Source organism: Chelonia mydas, chromosome 7, assembly GCF_015237465.2.
Source record: "Chelonia mydas isolate rCheMyd1 chromosome 7, rCheMyd1.pri.v2, whole genome shotgun sequence".
Taxonomy (NCBI): domain Eukaryota; kingdom Metazoa; phylum Chordata; order Testudines; family Cheloniidae; genus Chelonia; species Chelonia mydas.
In genome coordinates, this window is record NC_057853.1 from 28,647,932 (window position 1) to 28,673,901 (window position 25,970).

Here is a 25,970-nt window from a genome sequence, read left to right on the forward strand (position 1 = left end):
AGCTGCAACATTAAACAGCCCTAGAGCTGGAGGAACTGATAAACATAACCTAAACAGCATGTGTAGCTCTTGCTCTACTTCCAATTTGCTGAATACAGAGCAAGATGAACTGATATGAACCAAGATGGCCAGTAAAAGCTCATCTTGCTTCATTATTGATGATTTGTTTTTAACTGAAACTTTTGCATAGAAACAAGCAGTTTTTGACCATGGGGACGTAATGGAGAAAGCTTAATAGACCAAGAAGCTGTAGAAAATGACGCATTTATCTGATACTGCTAAGAGAAGTTCATCTAGGATTTTAAATAGGTGCCCAATAAGAATTTTTTTAATGTGACTAAATTATTTACAGGTGAAACCAACTGGAGAAGCTTTTGCCTGATTAAAAAATACATGATCTTTAAAGGCCTCAGTGCCTTAAAAACATAGATTGCATGACTGAAGACATTTTGCAATTCTCATTTAATTGCAGTAAAAACATGGCAATAAAACATCGGCCCTTTCATCTGGCAAAAGTTATTCAAATCTAAGGACCACGGTGAGGGTGTTTGGTATCTTTTGAAAATCAGGCTTTGTGCTCAGGGTCTGAATTTTTTTTTTTCTTCTTTTCATGTGCTCATAACCCATAGTTGAGGCCAACTTTTCAGAGTTGAGTAGCAGCAGCAGCTCCCATTGTGACACTTGGTGTCCAGATTTTCAAGATTTCAAGCATGCTGGGTAAATGGGAGCTGAACGCTCTAGAAAATCTGTCTGCTGTGGTAGGTCCTCAGCTGTCTTGAAAATCTGGCTCTTAATTTCTGGATATACGTGCCTAGCTCTCAATAGCCAAGAGAGAACGTTTTTTAGCTAGGGTACATTTTCCCCAGAATCCATTGGGAACAGACTGTATCCAGCCATAATTTCACCACTTGGTGTTTTGGATCCAGTAGATTTTCTCCCCCCGATATAACATAAGCAGCTGGAGGATGGGATATCTTTCTGCTGGAAAATACTATGAGAACAGCTGTTCCTATGATGTTTTCAAGGAAAAACCACGGAAACAGCTGGTTCCCTTGCATGACAGTGAGAATGAAGCTCAAGTAGCAAGAAGAAACTAAAAAGGAAAGGAAAGCGAATATACAAAAATTGGAGACTGTGAAAAGGAAAGAGAGACAGACGGAATGGAGGAGACAAATGAAGCAAACACAGAAATCTAGAAAACGCTGTGAGAATTTAGAGTAAATAAAGGGAAGGGAAACTCATTTGGTCAAGTCACATAGAAGCCCCAAGGATTGCTCTAGAGATAAGTGTTCTGTGTTGGTGAGTAAAAAACCCAGGTCCCCAGAGGCTGCTTAATGCAGCAGATGAGTCGGCAGGTAGTAAGCAATTGAGTCCCTTGTACTTCTCAACCACAACTGTTAGCCAGTGAAAGGTATTTAAGTGTGAAATGAGCCCTGTTTGGCTTTCTGTGTCTGTAAGGATGGGGAGGAGGGAGGAAGGAATTAGAAATAGCCTGAGCCAAATTCCAACTGGGTGCAAGCAGCAGAAACTCCAGTCAGGTCAATGGAGTCATTTACATCCGGTGTGCACTGTGGGGTAATAAAATGTCTGAAGGTGGAGAGTAAATGAGAACCAGAAACAAAAGTAAGAAAAATGATTTATTTATCAATAAAAAGAGGAAAGTTGTACTTAGAAAAATTCATGCTATTCTGCAATCAGAAATAATTAGGATCCCAACCTGAGTTAAAGGGTCAGAATCATTTGTCTTCCCACTGCAATGGCTATTTAGTTAGGGTTACACCATGAGGATGTACTATATTGCATAGTACTATATTTTGCTACCTTTACACATGCGGTACACTCAAAGTGTGTATATCAAAGCCACTTGCTGATATTTATTTATGGTAACTACATGTTCAGAAGGGTTCCACCTGCAGTTTTACTATTGTTGGATTTTTTGGTTTTTGTTTTTTTTAATGGAAGAAAATCTTTATTTTAAGCAGTCAAGCAATGATGTTTTACCAGTCAACACATTGCAATACAATATTGAGAATATTCTATAATACAGGTACATTCTGATATTCCTTCATTAATTTTAATAGAAGACAAATTAAATGTTGGGGAAACTTGTGCTAAGTGCCTCATCTCACAGCTGCTCCAAGCTACATTTAAATATATACAACATGTCATTAGAAGCAGTATTTGCCAGAAATCTTGCAGAAAAACTTTGACCAGAAACAAATCAAGAAAAGCTTAATATTCTTCTGTGTTGCTTGTATGTATATATTTTGCTACTAGCAATATAGAAAAACAGTAACTTTGTTGCTTTGTCTCTGGTTAAAGGATAATTCTTATGTAACCTACAGTACACAAGATAAATCTCTAAGCCCAGTTATTCATAACTAGAAGAGAGGATTATCAATTTAAAACTGTAAATGAGTGCTGCTGTTAACTCTCCTACAAGCTTACACTTTGGGCTACAAATGTATAAAATAAAGTGATAACACAAGAAATATATTAATATAAATTTATATGTACAAGAAAGTTAAAATGCAAGGACACTAAAATCCTTCTACTTGCAAGTAAGATCAATTAGAAGTAAAAGGTTTAAAATACTTTAAGCAGCAAAACTCGCAATATACACCATTGCCAGCAACAGTATGCCCTCTGAAAAACTTTTGCTTCCTGTGCCAGCAGGGAACCTGAGCCCTTGAGGATCTTTTTCTTGCTATCTCTTTAACCTTTTTTTTTTTTAAATAATAAATGTAATCAGTCACAGACTCACAAAATCAAATAAGTGCAGAGATCCAGCTTTTTCTCAGAGGGAAATTTGCCCCTCTGTATCGTAATTAGATGGGTTAGGTGTGACTTAATACCTTACAGGCCTTGCCCTGCCCTCTGTGCAGGGATAAATGTCACCCTCTGTCCTTAAGTTACTCAGTGGTGCCTAACTATCGCAGCATTTTTACAAGCCTTTTCAAGGGGTGCTAGAGCTGCGGATAATAATCATCCTGTATGGATTGGAGAAGAGCAGCGACTGAGAGTGAGAAACTATGCAAAGGGACTACTTGTGCCAAGTACCCTGTGCCAAGGGGAGGGAAGGTTTATGCAGGCCCTTGTAATCCAACGACAGAGAAACTGGGCCAATGAGTACTTGAGAGAAAAACTGGGCAAAGGAAAGCTTGTTAACTTTTGTTCCTACTGGATTCCTGTCACCTTGGAAGAGGTGGAGTTTTTGGTTTAGCTGAAGAGACAAACAGCTCCTTAGGAAGAGAGGGAAAATTAGGCCTGGCCATCTTCAGACAACATAAAGGCATTCCACTACAGCAATATGGAATACAAATACCTAGCTACAACTGAGGTTAGGACAGTACTTAAGACCCTTGGTTTCCATAGTGGAAATGACAGCAATTTTTGTTGTGCAACTTCTCATCCATCAAGAAAACAGAAGGCACAAAAAGTGAGGAGTCCAAGACGCCTTTGGAGCTCATGCCATCGCTTTATGTTCCCTGTTGAATTCATTCACATTGCATATTTCTCTGAAGAACTCCTCCCGTTTCTATAGAAACTGAGATGCCAGACTCTTCGAAGGTAGAGTCAGTGAACTAGCAGTTAAAACACTCAACCTTTCCACTAGAAACTGAACATATTACATATTTAATAGGATGAAAATCCCAGGCACAGAAAACAAGTCATTTGAAGGAAACAGAAAAATGCTGGCTTGAAGAACTTCAGCTTCTCCTTTCTGTGTCCAAGTTTAACTGGCTCACGTGCAGAAGTACTTAGAGGAGGGGTCAATGGTTCAGATCTCTGAAATAAAATGAAAAGCAAAAAATTAAGCTCAATTATGTAAGAATTACAGTGACTCACAAGTTCCCTCGACAATGGAATAAAAATCTTCTGCCGTGTTGGCCTAATGTACGGCAAAGCTGGAAAATGCCCACTTCCACCCAGCATGGTCCTTCACAGGTAACATGCCAACATAGTCCTTCATGAGCAGACCAGTGCCTGTTACAGACTCTGGGAGATGTCCAGTGAGGGCCTCACTTCTAGCTGCCACTCTGTGTTTGGCTACCAGGGGCTGTATTTTTGCCAAAATCCCAGTGAGAAAAGAGAGAGTTATTTTCAAAGATCTATAAAGACTGCACATGAGTGAATGGGCCGATTTTTTTTTTTTTTTTTTTAATTTTTAGCAAAGGCTGCATGTGCCAGTGGGCAAATAATTAATAGAGTCTGATGGCAGAAGGGACCACCATGATCATCCAGTCTGATACAACAGGCCATAGAATTTCCCAAAAATAATTCCTAGAGCAGACCTCTTAGAAAATCATCCAATCTTGATTTTAAAATGATCAGTGATAGACTGATCGCACAACCTTTGCTAAATTGTTCCAATGGCCAACTACTCTCACCCTTAAAAAAAACTTGCACCTTATTTCCAGTCTGAATTTGTCTAGATTCAACTTCCAGCCATTGGATCATGTTAGATTTTTCTCAACTAGATTGAAGAGATTATTATTAAATATCTGTTCCCCATGTAGACACTTACAGACTATATTCAAGTCACCCCTTAATCTTCTCTTTGCTAAATTAAAATCTCAACAGATCCAAAGTACCTTTTTCAGAAACCCCAAACCTATACCAAGTAAGGATTAAAAAGGTAAAGGACCCAGGCACGACTCTGAGTTAGCCATTCAAGTTGAGAAGTGTGTGTGCGCCCGCACATACAGTTTATAGGTCGGACCACAGCGACAGAGTCTTGTGCAGGTGATAGGGCGCACTTCTCTACCTGACCTCTTACCACCAAGGTAAATTAGTTGCTGTTTTGCCCTCATTGCAAAATGGGAAATTGAAATCTCTATTACAATTTCAGTCAGACAGCCTCTGTGGTAGATACATAACCCTGTGTGCGTACAAATGTTGTGGATGACTAATGAAACATATACCTATGTACGCTCTGCTTATAAAGAGAGGCATCCACTGGGCAGAATGCAAGGTTTTAAAGGTTCCCATTGGGATCACAGAGAAGGAACATTCAGACTCTGACTTTTCAGAAAGATGGTTACTGCGAGCTAGACACTCCCAAACATAATGTAAAGGGGGGAAAAAACCCCCAAACCTTTGGGCCATGTGTTTTTTCTAGCATGTTCACTGCCCAGGGCAATGAAACAAAGAAACTCCTACATAAATGCTCCATAGAATTCTCTGTGCCCAATGGAGACAGCTAAATAACATGATATTTCACAAAACCACAGCAACTGAAAAACAACGGTCTCCACAAAATGCCTATAGCTCCGCCACGTATGGGGCGGAGGAGTGGTGGGGGAGAGAAGCAAAGTCAATGGGCAGGTGGTAGAAATCTGCAGGAGGAAGCACTTGTGCATGTTTAGAGGGATGATGTACAACGGACACAGAAACCAGCATGGCATGTTAATTCTGCCCAAAGCACGATTGGCTTGTGAAGCCCGGAAACAGATGACTTGTGGATCGCATTTGACAGCTGCAAGTCCCATTAAGATGTTCACTGCTGAGTCCTGTAGCTGTGGAGGATCTCACTGTTGGAGAGAGAACGTGAAACCAATTCTCCCAAGTGCCAATGATAAGTCTAAAATCCATTCAGGAACTAGTGCAGGAGATATGCACTGCCTACCGAGTGAGTGGCTCTTTACAGAGGACACTTGTGCTCCAGAATTGGTTACTAGCTAGCTTCTGCATAGACTTTTTAAGGTGTTGGTTATAATCTATGAAGCACTAAACGGTTTGGTTTGGGACCAGCCTATTTGTGAGACTGCCTCCCTCCTTGTGCCATGAGAGGGTCACACCAGCGGTGAGTCAACTCTGCTATACCGTTGTATTAATATCAGTAGGTTGTTATTACAGGTAGAGCTGGTAGCAATACCTGTAGTTAGGGCTGGCTAATATTTCATCTTATAAGCCTCTGTTTTCTGTATCCACTTAAACTAAAGTGTTCTATGCCAGGTATTTGTCCCATGCTGTGGCTTTTTTTTAAACTTTGGCATCAACTGCATAGCCATTCCTGAGAACAGGTTTAGGGACAAATAGTTTTGAATTTTAAGTGTTTCCAACTATCTTTGTCTCTTAGTGCCTCCATCCTGAAGGAGGGATTTGATGTTTGGCAAAGGAATAGTCCCACGAAGTGCCTTTTGTTGTCCCGTGAAAACTCACCTAGATTTGATGAAGTTACAAGCCCCTGAAAATTGCTATCTGCGCACACTGTATAGCTGATTAGAAGCTAGCTGCTAAAATCTCTGAACATTTCTTGTGCACAGAGTATGCTCTGTCTGCTTTTGTTAGGGAGCTGTGTGTAATTACCCTGAGCATGCTTCAAGACTCTACTAAGCATCTCATGTATGCTGCAAAGGGAAAGGTGTGCTGGACTGGGAGGAGGAATCCACTCTTTCTGGTCTCAACTCTCTGCTGACTGGTGTTAATGATTTTATGCACTTCATGGCCCTAACTTCTTAGCAAAAGTCCTCATACCCTCTACCTTAAAAGGTGTGCAACTATTATTTTGGCCCTCCCTTCACATTCTCCCATTTTACAGATGGGGTAACAAAGTTCACTTCTGGGAGAGCTGGGACTAGAACACAGGTCCTGAGTACGACATATTCATCTGCTTAGCCACGCTGCCTTTCAGAACAAATGAGCCAGATTTCTGTGGGTGGCTGTTTGTAACCCTTGGATGACAACCCCCTCCAGAGTCAGGAATACAGCCTCAAACTTCTGATTCCTAATGTTCTGTTGCTGTCTAGCAAAGAGCTATTATGTCCTGTGCCAAAGTAGTCTGCCCTCTTAACGGTAATGGTGCCTAAGGATCAGTCTACCCACATCAACTCATGTGGCACTTTGAGATTTTGAAAGGCCTGATTATATATTGTGACGGGGCAAGGCCAGATGGCTATAGAAAAGTAGTGGGAGATACATATATTAGCTCCAGGCTAAACAAATCCTTGGTACCAGGATAAGTGAAATGGCAGCTGCTCCAGGTCAATTAAGAACTTTCCAGAAGGCAGGGAGAATGCTAGGTTGATTGGGACACCTGAACCAATCAGGGGCTGGCTGAAACTAGTTAAAAGCCTCCCAGTTAGTCAGGTGGGTGTGCATGTCAGGAGCCATGGGAGGAAGTTGCACTGTTGGAGAGGCTGAGTAGTACACACCATATCAGGCACAAGGAAGGAGGCCTGAGGTAAGGGTGAAGTGGAGCTTGAGGAAGTGAGGGCTGCTGTGTGGGGCAAGTAGCCCAGGGAATTGTACATGTCATGTTTCTAAAAGGTCAGCTACCATAGCTGATACTAATAGGGTCCCTGGGCTGGAGCCCGGAGTAGAGGGTGGGCCTGGGCTTCCCCCCGGCCACCTTTGCCCCCTGATTAATCACTGAGACTGGGAGATGACAGAGACTGTACAAGGAAGGATAACTTCTCCTCACCTCCCTCACTGGCTTATGATGAAAATGGCTCAGTAGACTGTGACCCTTGTCTCTAGAGAGAGAAGGGTTATGTGGAGGGTCACAGTGAGCTTCTGAGGCTAGCGAAATCTGCCAGGAAATGCGGGACCCATGGAGGCAAGGACAGAGTATTGTCACAATATATACACACGAGGCTGTAGGAGTTATTGATGGTCCCAGGACCACTCCCTTTCTAAAAGGTGTTTGGGAGGAAATCCCATCATTGTGTCTTTAAAGGCCAGGAGCAGGAGGCTTCTAGAGAGGGTGGGGCAAGGCTCCCCCCTCACCCAACTATCTGGGGATGAGCTGGGAGAAGGAGACCAGCATAAATCCTGCCTCCTCCCTCACAGCAGGGCAGACACTACCAAGAGAAGGCTGGCCTGCTGAATCCTCTGACCCTGAGGATGCAGGTGTGGGGAGGGAAGAGAGAAGGGCCAGCTGAGGCAGAAGCTATCCCAGGTCCTACTGTGGGCTAAATTACAATTCAGCTTCAAGGAGGAGACCTGGGAACTCCTGGCTTAAGGAGAGAGATAATAACTGACTGAATTACCCAGCTCCAGGAGGAGCGCTCGGGCTCCTCGTTAGGGAACAACCTACTGGACGGGAACAGAGCCCAGCGGTGGCTTTCAGTTAAAGGTTCTTCTAGTCTTTGGGGCTTATTTGTGTGGGATGTTTGTTTGGACTTGTTACCCCTGAAAAAGGATTGAACTCAGGTTCACCCACCTGCGTGGCTGAGCCACATAAACACTTGTGAGGAGGAAACTGAGGCAGGGAGTGCCTGCAGTGCTACAGGGTAGTCATGCCCCATGACATGTCCCCTTCTAGTGGCAAGTCCAAAAAAAGAAGTTACTCCTTTAGATCCACAGCACAGATCTCTCTCACTTTAGCTAAAGGTCTTCAGTTCCAATTCTGCTGGTGACCCTAGCAGATGTTAGATATGATTCTAAATGATGGAATTTGGGTTTTTCTCAATTTTCCTTTTTAAAACCCCAGGAATCCACGTACAAACACCCTACCTTTAAAAGGAAGTTGAGGTTGCAGAGTGGAGCTCTTAAAAGCTAGGGAAATATGAGAATTAAAGTTAATTAAGGAACCTTAATTTGGCCCCCTTGTATGTATGCATTATGGTAGGATAAATACAGAATTACCTAATACTAGTTCAGCAGTTCCCTTGCCTCACCATTGAACAGTATGGGGTATGAATGAGGAAGAGGGTTGTAAGAAGTGAAAGAAAGTTTAGATATGAGGGCTGGGACCTAGTAGTCTCCTCTTGGCTTCCATTGCTGGCTCTTGCACAGGCTTCTTGTGTGACGTTAGGCAAGGCTTGAGGGCTGAACTAAAGTTGCACAGGCTTTTGCAATTCCAGAATTCTCTAACCTCTGAGTGCTTGACTTTGCAACCATAGTGTTCATAGTTTTGTTGGGTTTTTTTTGTTTTTTGTTTTGTGTTTTTTTTGGATGTAATGCCAGGGAATGCTGCTCTGTAGAAGGGATGAGGCTGACTGAGATGGTTGTTCTCACTTTGTAATTTTGAATAGCTGGCAGGGCACTCGGAGCAAATATATGGATGCCTTTTTAATGTTAAATTTTTGAAATAAAATTAACGTTACTGTCTTTTCTGCTGCTTCTGGAGCTTGCCCATCTGATAGGGGGATGTGTATGAGGCTGTGCAGTGTCATGTGGGATTAGTCTGGGGATCTGGCATACTATGGGATTACTACTGGCAGTTCCATGCAATGGTTTCGTCCACAGGCCTTCTTGAAAAGGGATTTGGGATTAAGAGGACATGCCCCCCTGTGCAGAGGGCCAAAGCAAGGCACATGGTATACAATTTAAATCCTATGTTAAGGGTGTAAGTGTGATGGTAGTCGCACCCTGCTCTTGGGCTTGCCTTCTGCGCTGTGATGAATTTCAGCCAGAATGCAGCCTCTCAATGCTGCTGAGATCTACATTTTGATCTTTCACAAGCCCTGGGTTGGGCTTCCTACAAACAGGAAGAAGTGCATCCTGGGAAAACCACAGGGCACAGTAAATGAAGTCTAACATCTCTGCTGCTGCCTAACACTGTATTGGGTTAACAATAAACCATACCAGTAACTTGGATAAAGTCTTTTATGTGTTAATAACTGACTGGCATAGCAATATACTGCAAATACAAACCTGCCTAGTAAAAAAGCTTTTGTGGTAGAAGGGTGAAAGTACAGTTTTCAGTCCCTTGATTTGGCTGTGTGAGCACTGAGAAGAAGCAGTGGCTTTTCCTGAGGCATGCTCTCTACGACCTCACAGAGGGAACATATGAGGGGCCCCTCTTGGAGTACAAAACTGTCTTCTATATGCCTAAGTCTTTTCTTGCGCTTTGCAGTCAAAATCCAGTATCAAATTCATTGATAATCCCTAGTATTTATAATCTCATTCAAGAACAGTGTGAAGAATACACTTGTTCTCTCTCTACAGAGATCATACAGATAAACTTTAAAGGGGGAAATGGCCATGTTCTAAAAAAAACCATGATTTTCAGGCTCTGATGAGGAGTGTGGGAGGCTGTATGAGTGGGTACTGTCGGTTGGGTGGAAGGCAATAGAAAAAAATTTGAAAGGATCATAACTCACCTTCTTGTCACTTACTGTCTTGAGGCTGTCTCAGCCACTGGTTTCTGCACTCCAAAGGCAGTGATAAAAATATTCACAACTACTATAATGAACACCAGTCCAGTTGCAAGGTTATTGAGGACATCCAGCTTGGCATGTTTTGCAGGGTTATTAAGGTCATATTTTACTTGAAAGGAAAAGAGAAAAGTGGTATTTTTACTATCAAAACACATTAACATACATGGTAAAAAGCTTTTTATTATTTATCTTATGTAAAGATTTCTCTTTACCCCTCACTAGATGCCAGACCTATCCGTCCTGCAAAAAGGGAAGTTAGCATTGCAGCCAATGTTACAAAATCTGAGGACTAATTTCATTTGTGATGAATATGTAATATCCTCTTATACTGTAAGAGCCATATTCTGCTCTTAGATACATTTGTGCAGCTCCCACTGACTTGCTATGTGTAGCTAGATGCAGAATGTATCCTACAGAAAAGATATCCCCAACACTTGTAGCTGTAATATTCCCTACAGTACATTGAATTTCTTTCCTTCCAAAAGGAAAACTGTCATAATGCAAAATTTAAATATTTTTTATTACTTGAAAACTTGTCTTTACTCATTTATCAGATGATCTACCAATGAGAACCAGTAAAGTCTAGCCTCTTATGCCAGAATGGGCTGTATATCCTTTCTAGATAGCCCAATCATCTCTCTCCCATCTGTTCCAATAGGAGATCTCTGTACCTGCCCCCATATCTACCCACTGATGGCTATTCCTTCAGCTTCTGGTTCTTATTTTTAGAAAGCAGGAGCATTATTACATCTATGATACATTAACAGAGAGTGAAATTTCAAAGCATCACAGCTTGCAGTCACTCTTATTTTGAGCATCAGCTGTGTCAACATTGTTTTCTTTTCTTTGCTTGCACTTTTCCTTGCTTTAACTGCTGAGGGGAGGACAAATAAGAGAAGATAAAATTAGATTGGTGTAGGCCTCATTTCCAGATCTTGTAAACTGTATATATGAGTAATATTAAATAGGAATATGCTTGTGTAGGATTGTGTGAAATCTGGCAGGACTGTTCAGCATTATGGCAAGCCAAAAATCTCCTCTGACCACTTTTTCTCTAAACAGGGGCTCTGTAATTTATAGCCTGATTCAAATATCATTGAAGTTGGTGGGCAGACTGTCATTGATTTCAGTGGGCTTTGGATCATGCCCTTAAAGAGAACTAATGAGAGGACATCTTCCTCTAACTTTGGTTGGTAGTAAGATACATAAATTATATAAACAAAAGAAATCTGAATAAAATGTTAAGTACCATGCAGGCTCTGGCAGCAACAGCGTCATAAACAGTGTTACCAAAGCCCCTTGATGTGCAGTTTGCGAACTCTGTTATACAAATCAGGGTGGGGTTTTTTTTAGCATATGGGTAGGGCCCTATCAAATTCGCGGCCATGAAAAACACGTCATGGACCGTGAAAGCTGGTCTTTTGTGTGCTTTTACCCTATACTATATAGATTTCAAGGGGAGACCAGCATTTCTCAAAATTGGGGGTCCTGACCTAAAAGGGAGTTGCAGGGGGGTCACGGTATTGCCACTCCTTACTTCTGCACTGCCTTCAGAGCTGGGCAGCGGAGAGTGGCAGCGCCTGTAGGCCAGGTGCCCAGCTCTGAAGACAGTGCCCAGCCAGAAGCAGTGCAGAAGTAAGGGTGGCGATACCATACCATGCTACCCTTACTTCTGCACCGCTGCTGGCAGCGGCTCTGCCTTCAGAGCTGGGCACCTGGCCTACAGGTGCTGCCACTCTCCGCTGCCCAGCTCTGAAGGCAGCAACGCCACCAGCAGCAGCACAGAAGTAAGGGTAGCAGTTCTGCAGCCTCCCCCTACAATAACCTTGCGACCCACTCCCACAAATCCTATTTGGGGTCAGGACCCCTACGATTACAACATGATGAAATTTCATATTTAAATAGCTGTAATCATGAATTTTATTATTTTTAAAAATCCTATGGCCATGAAATTGATCAAAATGGACCATGAATTTGGTAGGGCCATACACGTGGGCATTGTCAACACTGAAGAACTACTGACCCCACTTGTACTTAAACTAACTCAGTTACAAATGGTTCAGTGAATCCCGGCTAGCCATGCTGAATTAGTTTATGACCCATTGCAGGTTTGCCCTGCGTCCATGCTAGTGGTGCCCTAAACTCTCTCGATTCCAAAGGCTCCTGGGGATCTGTCCCATAGTTCTCGGCTCTGTTCCAAGAAGCAGCATGCTGTGAGAGACTTCCCAAGCCAGCCAGAACACTGTAGGGCAGTAGTGGGGGGACTGTTTGACCATTTCAGTTACTCTGCACCTACAATGACACTAAAACTTGTTGGGAGTTAACCCCGTATGCAACCCTGAAAAAACAGGTTATGTAGCGTCGCTGGTAGCATGCTTGTCATTTGTGTGTGTGGAGGTGTGTCTTCTAACATCTCCTGGATCATTGTAATGCATGGCACTTCCAGACAAATGAACTACAACTCCTTTCTTGTAGTATTTAAGAAAAGGGTTTATTACGGCTGGCTGCTGGTGGGGGGGAAAAAAGACAATGCATATGTACCTAGAGGATCTCATGTGTTAGACATCAGGTTACAGAGAAATGTCATTTTGATGATTCATCAAAATTGGGGGCGAGGAAGTAGGTAAAATACAGCTCCATCTAGTAAAGCAGAATTCTGAGATTTCAGATGGAATTATAGTAATCCTATTTCATTATTATAGTACTAAACATGCAGCTAACCTCAACCGTTCTTTAGTACAGTTATTCTTACTCCTTTTGTCATAGTAATCCAATCCCACTATCATTTCAGGCAGCCTAAACTATTTCAAAATACTCTATTTTTCCCCGTTCTAAGAAGTTGTTAACGCTGCCATGGCACCTTCAAGGAAAAGTGTGCAGAAAACCAGTCTCTCCAAAGGACAGGCCATGTGTAATCTTCCATCAGTTTAGAACCAGAAGGAAATAGCGAACTTATTTCTCAAATAGCAGACCCATTCTGCACTTGGTTTGTGTTTGTGACAGGGAATACTGGCCCTTTATGGCAGGCTCATGGCCCTGTTGCTGGTTCAACCCAGAACAGGGGAATTCTTCGGAGTTCTTGTTCCCACTTCTGATGGGAGTTGGAGGCTCAGAGCAAGGAATGATGGGAAGGAGTGCCAGGATATATTTTGCCTCCCAGTGAGACCACTCTGGGCCTCATCTGAGCAAGTGGAGGAAGCTGCCTAGAAAGCTAGATAGCTGGAGAAGAGAACCCTGGGAGCAAGAGCAGCCTTGAGCAAGGACACATTTGGGGAGGGTGGTTGGGTGTTGGACTGAGCACTTGCCGCCCCCTCTTTCGAAGCCCAAGGTTGGAGTTTCTAGGAGAGGATGGGAGAAAGAGGGAGAAGAGTTGCTGATCTTCTCTAGAGAAGGGTGAAAACTGGCATACTCTGGGACTGATCTATAACAAAGGGAAAGAGACTGAATAATGGCTTCAACTTCCATTACCCTGAAAGGGGGGGAGGGGGAAGTTTTTGTTTGGCCAGAGAGCTAACCTGTCTGTCCAACAACCATACTCTGAGGCAGCAGACATATCTGCACTGTGAAAGGCAAGCTGCCTTTACAGTGTCTCATGCCTTCATTTCACTTATACCAAGGAGGGGTCCAACTTGACTGCTTTTGATCTCCACTGTGGTTAGTGCAGGGGTGCTGGAACAATTTGCATAGTGGGGGTGCTGAGAGCCATTGAACCAAACTGTAAACCCTGTCTAGAATGGAAACCACTTCAAGCTAGGGGGTGCGGCAGCATCCCTAGTTCCAGCACCTATGTGGCAGTGTGTCACTGGGGAAGAGCCTCTCAAATAGGAACACCCTAAGCAATTCAGAGCTCTATAAGTCATGCCAACACTTGACACATCTAGAAATTGATAGGCAACAAGTGCTAATCTTAAAGCAGCAGCTAAATGTGCTGGCTGAACACCACTCTGTTTACTAAGCGGGCTGCTACACAGCTGTCTTATCTCTAGCTTCTGAACAATTTGGGTGTAGCCCCCAAATAGAACACATTACAGGTTGACAAAAGGTATGGGTTAGAGAAGAAAGGTCCACATCTGAAAGAAGATTGCAGCCTGCTAGCCAGATGTAAATGTTAAAAAGCAGTGTCTGCCACTGCTGAGAGATGGATTATTCAGCAGCAATGGGGCTCGAACCAGTATCTCAGCAACAATCAATGAAGACATTAAAGATCTAACTTCTGCCATGTATTCAGGCTGCTTTCTCTAACCCAGGGGTTCTCAAACTGTGGGTCGGGATCCCTCAGGGGGTCGCGAGGTTATTACATGGTGTGTCGCGAGCTGTCAGCCTCCACCCCAAATCCCGCTTTGCCTCCAGCATTTATAATGGTGTTAAATATATAAAAAAGTGTTTTTAATTTAAAAGTGGGGTCACACTCACAGGCTTGCTAGGTGAAAGGGGTCACCAGTACAAAAGTTTGAGAACCACTGCTGTAACCCATCATCACTCCTGTCTTATCTGAACTGAGTCACAGCCAGTTAGATCTCTATTCCCCAATCTCTTCCAGACGCTGGCAAAGGCACTCTTCTCTCCTGGCTGGATGCGAAGAGAGAGAAACAAAGCTGGGTGCCATTGGCGTATCCAAGACACCACAGCCCACGCATCCTCACTAACTGGGAACTTCCTCCTTGGAACAGGAGGCTGCCTCCTCAGTTGTGCTGCACGGAAAGCTAATTAAGCAAAATAGCAGCCAATGAGAAATCTGGGGTGGGGTGGGGGGGTTCTTTAAGTGCCCTGTGTGAACTCTGGCTTCTGCTTTCCAGACTTCTCCTTTTTACATATGGAAAAACACAATTTCAAAAGAAGAGCCTTTCAAATCTATCTGAGAAATGTTCATATATATACGGCTGTCAGTAGCAAGGGGCTGATCCAATGCCTTCTGAAGTCAGTAGGACTCCCACTTATTTCAATAGGCTGTGACACAGACCTAAACCTGTCCTCTGGCAACTTGCATAAGCATCTCAGGTCAACTCTTTAAACTTGAGCTGCAGATATTTTCAGTGTCGGTTTCCTTTTGACTAGGTGATTCTTATGAATGCTACAGCCCCAGATACAGGCCTTTTCTAAAAACTTTGCAAAGTGATGCTGGAATCTCACTACACATCTCACTCCTGTGATGGCAAAGTATATGCAAAGACTACCAAAGATTCTGATAGTGACAATGCAAATGATTCTACTTTCAAAAATGTTTTGGAAGAACGCTGCATAATTCCTTGGTGCTCTCCACTCTCATCCCAGAGACGCATGTTAGCAAATTCTAGGTTATAGTCCGTTAGCACCATTTATTTGGAATTTTCCACCAAAATGGATACTGGACCACTAATGCAACCATGGGATTGGAGTATAGAAAATGGATTCCCCTGCACCCACCCTCCATGCACATCCCTTCTATTGAGGTCAGTGTTTTGCATAAGGAGCACAGGATCAAGCCCTTCGCCCACACAACACAGTTACTCTGTTAATTTAGAAGGAGTCTAACTTTAAACTCAGAACTTGGATAACTAGTTCTTGGGTCTTGGATTTTCATCTGCAGTATAAATACAGAAATTCCTAGTGCTGGTACAGTAAATGTTGGTATTTTGAAAAAAATCAATAAAAATGCTGCATTAATTTCCAGCTGCATGAAACGGCAATGGGGTCTGTAAATTCGAGGATAATAGAAAATGCAAAAAGCAGAACTCGGATTCTACATAGATCAGTCCCTTTGATTTAATCCAAATTATTTAATATAATGGCAACATTCCCATTGAAGCCCAATGCAGCTAGGATTTCACCCTCTATCTTTAAATGAGTCCTAATAATAAATATATCATCTTAAATATTTTTCAGAAAAAGTATAAATGCTTTCTCTACTGATGTTTTCTTTAGTCTTACCAGTAATCAGACACATGTAACACTGGTAATAATGAATATTAATAGTGACAATAAGTTCAAAATCAAAGTGATCTTGATACTTGTGCTAGAATCTCCTCACCAGTGCAGAAGATGGTTCCCAGGCATAGACATATCAGCTTTTACTCTGATGTTATATGTCCTGTTGGCCCAAAAGTCAAGATGAAGCGATGGTGGCTTCATCATGGGTTAGACATGTCTTTGGTGTGAAGAAATTCTACCTTAGCTGTTTGTTAGCTAGACCATTCCTCAAATAGAATCCAGGATCTTGCCTTTGAACAATTCTCTAATAGCTTATGGCTGTCAATCCATTTCTTTCAAGGGATTATATACCAATAAGAGATGCTAGAAAGAGTGAATCTCTTCTTCTTAGCTTTAAGTCCAGTTAATACTTCTAAAAATCACTAGTGTCAAAACCTGTAACGACTTTGGCATCCTTGACTATATCTTTCCATTGTTCTTTGTACGATACGTGTGGTAACCAGAATGTCAGTATTCTAAAATACTCCTTAATGCCATTTATGGTACATGCAAAGTAATATCAGTTCCCCTATTTACCCCATAAGGCTGGGAGTTTTCAAATAAGTTGATTTTATTCTTACCAAGTCTTATGCTGATGTCTAGTACTCAGGACCAAATTCTGCTTTCACTCACACTGGTTTAAAGCCGTTAAAGCCATGTACAGCATCAGTGTAAAAGAAATTTGGGGTGGGGGTGTAACTAGTGATAAACTAAAGAAAACATCTAGGGTACCACTATTAGTCTGTCACATTGGTAATGTGGGGGTGGAGGACTGTACTGTCACTTCTAATAAAGATGTTGGGGAGGAGGTGTAATCTACTCTTTTACTGCTGTTGCTACAGAATAACTTTTTGGTCATTCCTTAAGACTCTGTTGCTTCTAATTGCATGAAGCTATGGTGCATAAAGAGCCTGCCCTATATAGATTTTTGTTGTTGTTGTTTAAAGTGCACTGTATTTAACCATGTTCCTTGGTCCTCCAGCCTCACTGAAATAATAGTCTATTTTCTTGCAGTCAGCAATTAAAAATGAGGAAGCTTATCGGCAATCCACTTTCCCCAGTGAAAAGGAAGCCAACATACCAAAAACATTTCCTGTATTCTGTAGCTGAATTTTAACCTGTTCTGAGACAAAGCCATTCAAATAGCTTTCTTTCCAAAAGGAAAATGTAAGAACAGGGTTAATCCTATAGGAAAAATAAATAATAATGTTCTTAATACGTACCAAGGAATATCAGGAGCACGCCCACGCCAATTTGAAGTATGAGGGATATGCTGATGAGAACAATAAGTGGGATGTAGAATGAGAAGGAAGGTCCTTGCTCCATTACTGCTTTCAACTGGGATGCATTGGCCATCAGAAGAGCAATGTCCAACATGCTCTCTGCAGCACTCTTCTTATTGGCATAGTGGTTCATATTAATGGGTCCATTTCCCTGCAGCCAGCGTTGTGGTCTAGGCTGAAAGTTAAAAAAATTCCAGTTATGGATACATCAAGTTTAACAGGATAGCGAGCTAAAGAAGGGACTTTGGACCAGGGACTGATTTCCCTAATAGTTCTGCTCATCTCTGTACTGTTCTCATCTGTTTCTGTGTGCTCACACCTACCAAGATCCTCTCACCAAGGAGCAATAGATTATGCCTGGACTTAAGGCAGATATATACAATGTACTAACTGTTAGAAGCATGTGCATCAGAATTTCCATGTCACAAGAGACAAAGTTTGGGGAATCTGTATAATCTAAAAGCTGAGAAGTGTAGAAATTGGATTGCTTTTAAACATTTTTAAAACCAGGGCTATACATTAAACCAGCAGCTCTCAACCAGAGGTACGTGTACCCCTGGGGGTACACACAGGTCTTCCAGGGGGTACATCAACACCTCTAGATATTTACCTAGTTTTACAATAGGCTACATAAAAAGCACTAGCGAAGTCCGTACAAACTAAAATTTCATACAGACAATTACTTGTTTATACTGTTCTATATACTATACACTGAAATGTAAGTACAATATTTAAATTCCAATTGATTTATTTTATAACTGTATGGTAAAAATGAGACCGTGAGCAATTTTTCAGTAATAGTGTGCTATGACACTTTTTTTTTCTATTTTTAGGTCTGATTTTGAAAGCAAGTAGTTTTTAAGTGAGGTGAAACCTGGGGATATGCAAGACAAATCAGACACCTGAAAGGGGTACAGTAGTCTGGAACGGTTGGGAGCCACTGCTTTAAACACCCACTATACTGGATGAAACTCCTGCCTATGTGGGACAAGACCTATGCACCACCTGAGTCATTCAATAATCCTATCTGAGGATTTGTTGGATTAAACTGCTGCATAAGCCTTTGTGCCATCCAGATACACTGGTGGATATTCTCATGCTGCGCCCACCCCAATATGTATGTGGATATTCCATTTTTGATCTCATGTGATGGGAGATGATTAAGATATCCGCCCCGCCCCCCGCCCCCGCTACAAAGGCAAAGGACTTTTTGTTTTGAAAGGTCAGGGGATTTCCAACACCAAATACCAAAAAAGCAGTAATCTACTGAGGAAAGCAGTAGACACAGCAGGTCTGTTCTCTCTTGCTTTTTTTCCTTCCTCATCCTTTAGGATATCAGTAAAACTCTGTCATTGGCAACAGATTTCTAAAGGAATTAGGCACCTGGTGAGATTTTCAAAACTGCCTAAAAGCAGCTTATGTTGTGGCTGTGTTGATCCCAGGGTATTAGAAAGACAAGGAGGATGAGTTAATATATTTTATTTGGACCAGCTTCTGTTGGTGAGAGCGACAAGCTCTTGAGCTTACACAGAGCTCTTCTTCAGAAGCTCGAGAGCGTGTCTCTCTCACCAATAGAAGTTGGTCCAATAAAAGATATTAACTCACTCACCTTGTCTCTCTCAAAGCAGGTTAGGCACCTACCTCCCTTTGACCTCTTTAAAAAATCTGGCCCTTGGTACACACTTGAAACTACGAACCAAATTATGCCTTCTCTTACACCCATGTAGCACAACTATATACCCAGGCACCTCTACCCACCTCCATGAAGTTGCACAGGCATAAGAGGGAGCAGAATATAGACCTTCGATGTCTGATTTAATAACTCTTCTTCCTTACTGAATGTTTAATTATGCAAACAACTTCCTTTTCTCTTGGGTGACTGACTGTATATGAACTTCCCTCTTGTCCATATCTTTGGTTTCTAACTACTTCAATATAATTTCTTTTGAAAGATTATAAAAAGTGTCATGGCTGGGTTTTTTGGTTTTGGGTTTTTTAACTCCCATTTGTTAGGGATATTTTTACTATATAAATGTTTTCTTTGGAAAGGCTAAGCACTGTGGGGAAAAGTCTCTATTTAAAGGTTACTTCAAATTCAGAAGACACTCTCTAATTAAACTGGTCAGTGGCTGTGATCAAAGCATCCAAACTTCCAGTTTCAAAGCCAGTTCTGCCACTGTCTATCCTGTGCTTGTCGTCTTTTGAAGCTAGAAAAATTTCAGTGCATTAAATGTTTTATGCTATATCACATAACTGCCCAGTTCCTTGCAAGAGAACAAACTGCAAAATTTGACCTCATTTCTCTGGACACAATTTAAACAATGTACTGAGAGAAAAATGTCATGAGACAGCAGTGATGAGAATGAAGCCATGTAATCATAGCCTCACACAGAGGGCTTGATTACTGAGACTTGGTGAAAAGAGGAAGTGTTAATTTTTCAGATCCAAACTTCAGTCAGTCAGAAATATCTATTTATTTAGCTTTGTTTAGCTCCCACGGTATTAATTTTTTTTTTTTTAAAAAAAAACCCAACCCTATTTGCCCCAGTTTCCTCGGGGGGGGGAGAGACATGGACACATGCTACTGAATCACTTATATAAACATTACAGTTCCTCGAATGATACTGTCTCCCTAACAGAAGTGAAAACCCTTGTGGCTGTATTCCCATTACCTTCAAGGAAAAGCAGCACAAAATAAATGTTGGCACTATTGAGCAAAAAGACTTAGACTAATATCACCTATTATTAATCGTACAGTACAGGCCATATTCTGCCTGTGGCTGCAAACATGTAATGCCAATAACATCAAAAAGTTGCACAAGCGTAACAGCAGAATTTGGCCTGTGTGATTCTATTGAAAATAACTTTTTTTTAAAAAAATTTTATGGACTATAAAACTGATCCCATTTGTGGGGTTTTGCAATAAGCTCATAACTGAGGAAGCATAACAATATCTGTTCAGGTATCTGCTGGCTAATTGTTTGCTTCTTCCTGCCAAAGAAACTGACTTAGAGTGCACTATTTGACATATAGGTAAATAGTAGATTGGTTTGACCCAGGCTCCAATTCTAAATGAAGAAAGCAGACTGCGAACTGGTGCAAAGATATTTTGCGCCCTAGGCGAAACTTCCACCTTGTGCCCCCTCTCTCCTTCCCCCGGAGCATTGCTTATTATAAACTTTCAAAAATGAATACTGCATAACGTGGCATTGTTCATTAGAATTAATACACATTCGGCTTGAAAATTTATTCTTTCTTCTTTTTGCTTATCTGCCTTCCACTTATGAAATTGTGCCCCAGACAATTTTTCTCTATCTGCCATGAGGCTGCATCAACTGAAAACGAAAAAAAATAAATTTTATTCCTATCAGTTTTTTCTTGTTCACTATTAAAAGTAAAGGATAGAGAATACATGTCACTTACTGAGTCACTATATTTGAATTTCATCAACTGTGTGACGTAAACATTTATTAAGAGATCAAGATGACTCTTCCTTAAAATTAAGCAATATTGATTGTAATCGGAAATACACCCTTTTTAGTCACATATACTTCCTTCCTTCATTCTTTCATATCAAAATCTACTACATTTTATTCTACCTTTAGACTATCCAATTATTGTTAATAAAATTTATAAAATTAGAATGGCGGATACTCCATCATACAACAACTGACAATCAATATGACAAATTTCAACAAACTACACACATTTGCATATGATAAACATATACACTCAGATACTGAACATACATACACAATTGACACAAAGTATTAGCAAAATGATGCAGCAGCAATTGCCAGAGTCTTAGATCTGAAACAACTCAACAAAAATAGTTAGCCTCAGTCGACAACCTCCGAAAACTAGTGAACGTAGCACTATAAACAGGCTGTCAGAATGGGTGACGGCTGCACGCGACAAGAAAAATGATGTCCTTGCCACTTTGTACCATAGTGAAGCAGTACGCTCATGCCCACAATACAGAGTTGGTGTAGGCTATAGCTGTAATGTACGAGAGATCGACAAGTTAAAATGCAAGTTCAACAACAGTTCTCTTTTCTTTATTCGTTTGTTTTCCAGCAATAGTGTTAAAAAAAAAAAAATTGGGTGGGCACCTCTTTTTGGCTCCCCCAAATCTTGGCGCCCTAGGCAGCTGCCTAGTGGTTACACCGGCCCAGTTCCCTATCCTTATTGCAATAAAATCTTTAGGGCCCAGTCTTGGAGCTCTCTCTGTTTTCCCTTTGGCTTCAATGGGAGTGGGAACATGGCCTTAAATAACTTACTTTAATACACAACTCTTCATTAACTACATGTAAATGGACTGGGGCTCATTCTGCTTTAATTTCCACCTGTGGATACAATAGGGTGCTCATGCATCAGAGTGAAACTTGGCCCAGTCCTTATACCAGGAAAAGCACTCCCACGTTTTTAAACATCCTGGGAGGATGGGGGACATGGAGGGTTAATATCCTGATTCATTAAATCGTCTGTTATAGTAGCCACTGGGTTCCAGCCCCACGTAAGGGTTATGGTCAACAGACAGCCTTAGTCACCGACCTCCTGTTCTGAGCTACTGCGGAGCACCTCTGTTGAGCACTGTGCTTTGGGCTTTTGTGGCTCATAGAGCAAACAAGTACAGCAATTTGGGTTTGAGTTGCTTTTCAACAATAACTACTTTAAATAGCGGGGAAAGTAAGGCATGGAGAGAATACCTACACTTGATGTTCTAGTGTCCACTCCACTGAATTCATGTCCCATTTGTTAAATTTACTATTGACATTTTATACGGTGACTCTAACACTCTCGGAAACTCAGATGCAGCTGTTCTAACAAGTTAACAAATTCACCACTGAAAAATGTCAGTCCTCTACTGTATGCAAGTATTTCCAAACACCCTTTAGCTGAGGAAATGGTGGTATTTATCGCTTTTTATTTGGGGAGAGGGAAAATGTAACCAGAAAAGTTCCAGTAACTTCCACTCCCTCATTAGGGAGAGGTACTTCCCATCTGGCAATGGAAGAGGAAAGAAACAGTGCAGGGATTAGTGTGTCAGAATTGAAGACTGACATGCTGGAAGATCAGTTTAAGGCAACTGCTGAAAATACTGATTTAGCCAGTACTACTGCAGAGGCTTTGCTGTCTACAGCAGTTAGAATCAGAAAAAAAGGCACGTTAGATAGCAATATCTGTGTTTAAATACTATGTAGGAGGAAAGCAGGAAATGATTTCATACTGTGATTAAGAAACAGCATGTAGCTGGCAGGTACCAGTAAATTAGGTTTCTGTGCTGCAGCTTCTTGGCTTTAGAAGATTTAAGCCTGAATCATAGAATATCAGGGTTGGAAGGGACCTCAGGAGATCATCTAGTCCAACCCACTGCTCATAGCAGGATCAATCCCCAGTTTTTGCCCCAGGTCCCTAAATGGCCCCCTCACGGATTGAACTCACAAGCCTGGGTTTAGCAGACCAATGCTCAAACCACTGAGCTATCACTCTCCCTAAAACAAAGTGAGACACAGAAGCAAGGTCTATGCTAAAGCTTGAACTAGGCTTACAATAACTGTCCAAAATGCTTTTTGCTATGCGGCTATAAAATGCCATCCAGTGCTCGCTGCGACGATGCTGTAACAGTGCCATGTATTTAACCAGTGCTTTCCATTTTATAAGCACTGTTCAGAAACCACAGGGTATCTACCTTTTTCCCCTCCACAAGGGCAACATTTGCCCCCTGCAGAAGAGCTGCGATTGCTCTCTTCTGCAGTGGCTCCTGGCACCCTGTGACTCTGTCCAGTTCTAATGCAGCTTTATGCTATGTCTACACTGCAAAGTGAAGGTGTGACTATAGCATGGATAGACATGCCTATGCTAGCTTTAATCTAGCTAGCCTGGATGACAATAGTAGTGTAGATGTGATGGCCCAGATTTACCTACAGGCTAGCAACCAGAGCGTTCGCAGGCTTCCTGCAGGGTTTGTACTCTGGATTCCAGCCTTTGCTGCCACATTCCTGCTGTTACCAATGCTAGCTAGATTAAAGCTAGCATGGCTTTGCCTATCTGTGCTACAATTACCCCTTCACTTGCACTCTGAAATACTGCTGGCACTTCCTCAGCCAGTGCCTGGCCCTTTTTAAGGAGCTTCCCACACAGAGGGGAGACTACAAATAAATGGGCACAGATTCCAACTATAGTAACCTTTTCCAGTGAGTGCAAGATAAAGTGTTTCCACTACAGAGAGACCCTCCCTCAGGCAGTGAAAGGCTGGATCTTCAGAGGGCCCTCTGGTATTTGGGGCAGGAGTGATGGTGCGACTGTATTTCCCCCTTTCTACAAATGTATACAGGAAGGGTAAGATCCAGCTACAGAAGGTTCTTTCCATGCACATGTCTAGGGTCTGTCTCCCTTACTGCTTTTTCCAACATGCTTATCTTTACCCAAACTGTGTGAAGATCCATAAGGAGCAGTGAGAGGACACCTGCTGCCAGACAGCTTATGGAGTAGTGGGGAGACAATTCTATGAAATATATTCCCCATCCTTTTTTCCTGGAGCTCTCTGCATAAATGTGGCTGGGATAAAGCTGTTTCTCTGCCTCACAGTCAGTGCCGTACCTTAAGAGCCTTGCACACACCAGAGAATTGCATCCCTGCAATATGCAGCTAACCTTACTTGGATAGGTCTAGATGACGTGCAATAAAAAATGTAAGCAACTCTCAGCACTACACTAGAGCTAGCACTGTTGCTGTCACTCGTGGGGCTACACCAGTGAATGTATAACTTTGGGCGATCTGCCTAATGTAGATGTGGTCTTGGTTTACATGAGCACTGCCATGAGCAGGGGTGAAAGTAAGTCGAGTGACCTAGCAGTACACTGGGGCCAGCTCTGGCCCCCAGAAGGGGTGGAGCCTAGGGCGGAAGGGGCGGGGCTGAGGGGGTCAGAGCCAGCCCCAGCCCACCCTGTAAGGTAAGTGCCCTCTCCCCTCCCCTCTCCTCTCCCACCGGGGTAGCAGTAGCAGCCTGGGGCTCTGGGGGCTATTTAAAGGGCCTGCGGCTCCCCTGCTTATACCACCCCAGTCCTTTAAATAGCCCCCGGAGCCCTGGAGTAGCGGCTCCAGGGCAGGGGTGGTAGAAGCAGGGGAATCCCTGGCCCTTTAAATAGCCACCGCAGCCGCTACCTCAGGGCTCCAACAACAGAGCTCTGGAGGCAATTTAAAGGGCCTGGGGCTTCAGCCACTGCTGGGAGCCCCAGGCCCTTTAAATTGCCCCCTGGGGAAGCCGGGCTGCCTCAATACAGCACACCGGCTCTTGCCGGTACGCCGTACCAGGGCGTAACGGCCAGAGGTGAAAGTAAGCCGTTACGCCCCGGTACTGGATGTGATGATGGTGAGTCTTGTCCCAAGCAACTAAAACATCAATACTACTGGCATGTTTCTGCACCACTGCAAATACTTTGCATCTTTAGTCACAGAGTGGTGTGATGCAATCCCGTGCCATGCTCCTACCACCAGAATTATCTAGTACAGACAAGTTCCTGACTATATGGGGGGGGAGGGGGAACCTCACAAGTGTCTGAGAATGGTTTCAAAGAAGCCCTCATGTGAACAAGATCTTAGTGTATCCACTTCCATGTTAACAACCAGCATGCACGCACGTCTGCCACAGCAGAGCTGGTATCTGAGCTCTGCGTAGGGTGACCAGATAGCAAGTGGGACAGGGGATGTGGGGTAATAGGCGCAGTCAAGGTTCCTTCCCCACTCTGAACTCTAGGGTAAAGATGTGAGGACGTGCATGAAAGACCCCCTAAGCTTATTCTTACCAGCTTAGGTTAAACGCTGCCACCACCAAAGTGTTACACAAAGAACAGGGGAAGTGCCCACTTGGAAACTTCTCCTCCCCCCCCCCCCCAATATCCCCCCAAGCACTACACCCCCTTTCCTGGGGAAGGCTTGATAAAAATCCTCACCAATTTGCATAGGTGAACACAGACCCAAACCCCTAGATCTTAAGAACAATGAAAAAGCAATCAGGTTCTTAAGAGAATTTTAATTAAAGAAAAAGTAAAAGAATCACCTGTAAAATCAGGATGGCAAATACCTTACAGGGTAATCAGATTCAAAACATAGAGAATCCCTCTAGGCAAAACCTTAAGTTACAAAAAGACTCAAACAGAAATATACATTCCATTCAGCACAACTTTATTTTATGAGCCATTTAAACAAAACAGAATCTAATGCATATCTAGCTAGATTGCTTACTAACTCTTTACAGGAGTTCTGACCTGTTCTGGTCCCGGAAAAGCCTCACACAGACAGAGAGAACCCGTTGTCCCCGCCCCCCCCCCCCCCCCAGCTTTTAAAGTATCCTGTCTCCTGATTGGTCAGGTGCCAGCGAGGTTATCTTAGCTTCTTAACCCTTTACAGGTGAAAGGGTTTTTCCTCTGGCCAGGAGGGATTTAAAGGTGTTTACCCTTCCCTTTATATTTATGACAGGCGCCCATATGAGACACAGTCCCAAATACTGGAACTGTCCCTAAAAAATCAGGACATCTGGGCACAAACCATGTTCGTCTGTGCAGTGTGTTCTTTAGCTTGTTCTGAAAAGGAGAGCTGTGAAAAGCTTTCCCATCTCCAATCTCTGTGG

The 25,970-nt window shown here is 42.6% G+C and overlaps 1 protein-coding gene across 1 annotated transcript in view; it reads right to left on the reverse strand.

Moving 5' to 3' along the window:
• Positions 1-1,624: 1,624 nt before the first annotated feature.
• NINJ1 (ninjurin 1) overlaps positions 1,625-25,970 on the reverse strand; it is a 34,151-nt gene continuing 9,805 nt past the window's right edge. Inside the window, exons 2-4 of the mRNA XM_037904470.2 lie at positions 17,279-17,513; positions 10,053-10,218; positions 1,625-3,789 (exon numbers count right to left, since the gene is read on the reverse strand). Of these exons, the coding sequence (XP_037760398.1) occupies positions 10,064-10,218; positions 17,279-17,513 (390 nt within the window). The 3' untranslated portion in view covers positions 1,625-3,789; positions 10,053-10,063. The remainder of the gene's footprint in view (positions 3,790-10,052; positions 10,219-17,278; positions 17,514-25,970) is intronic.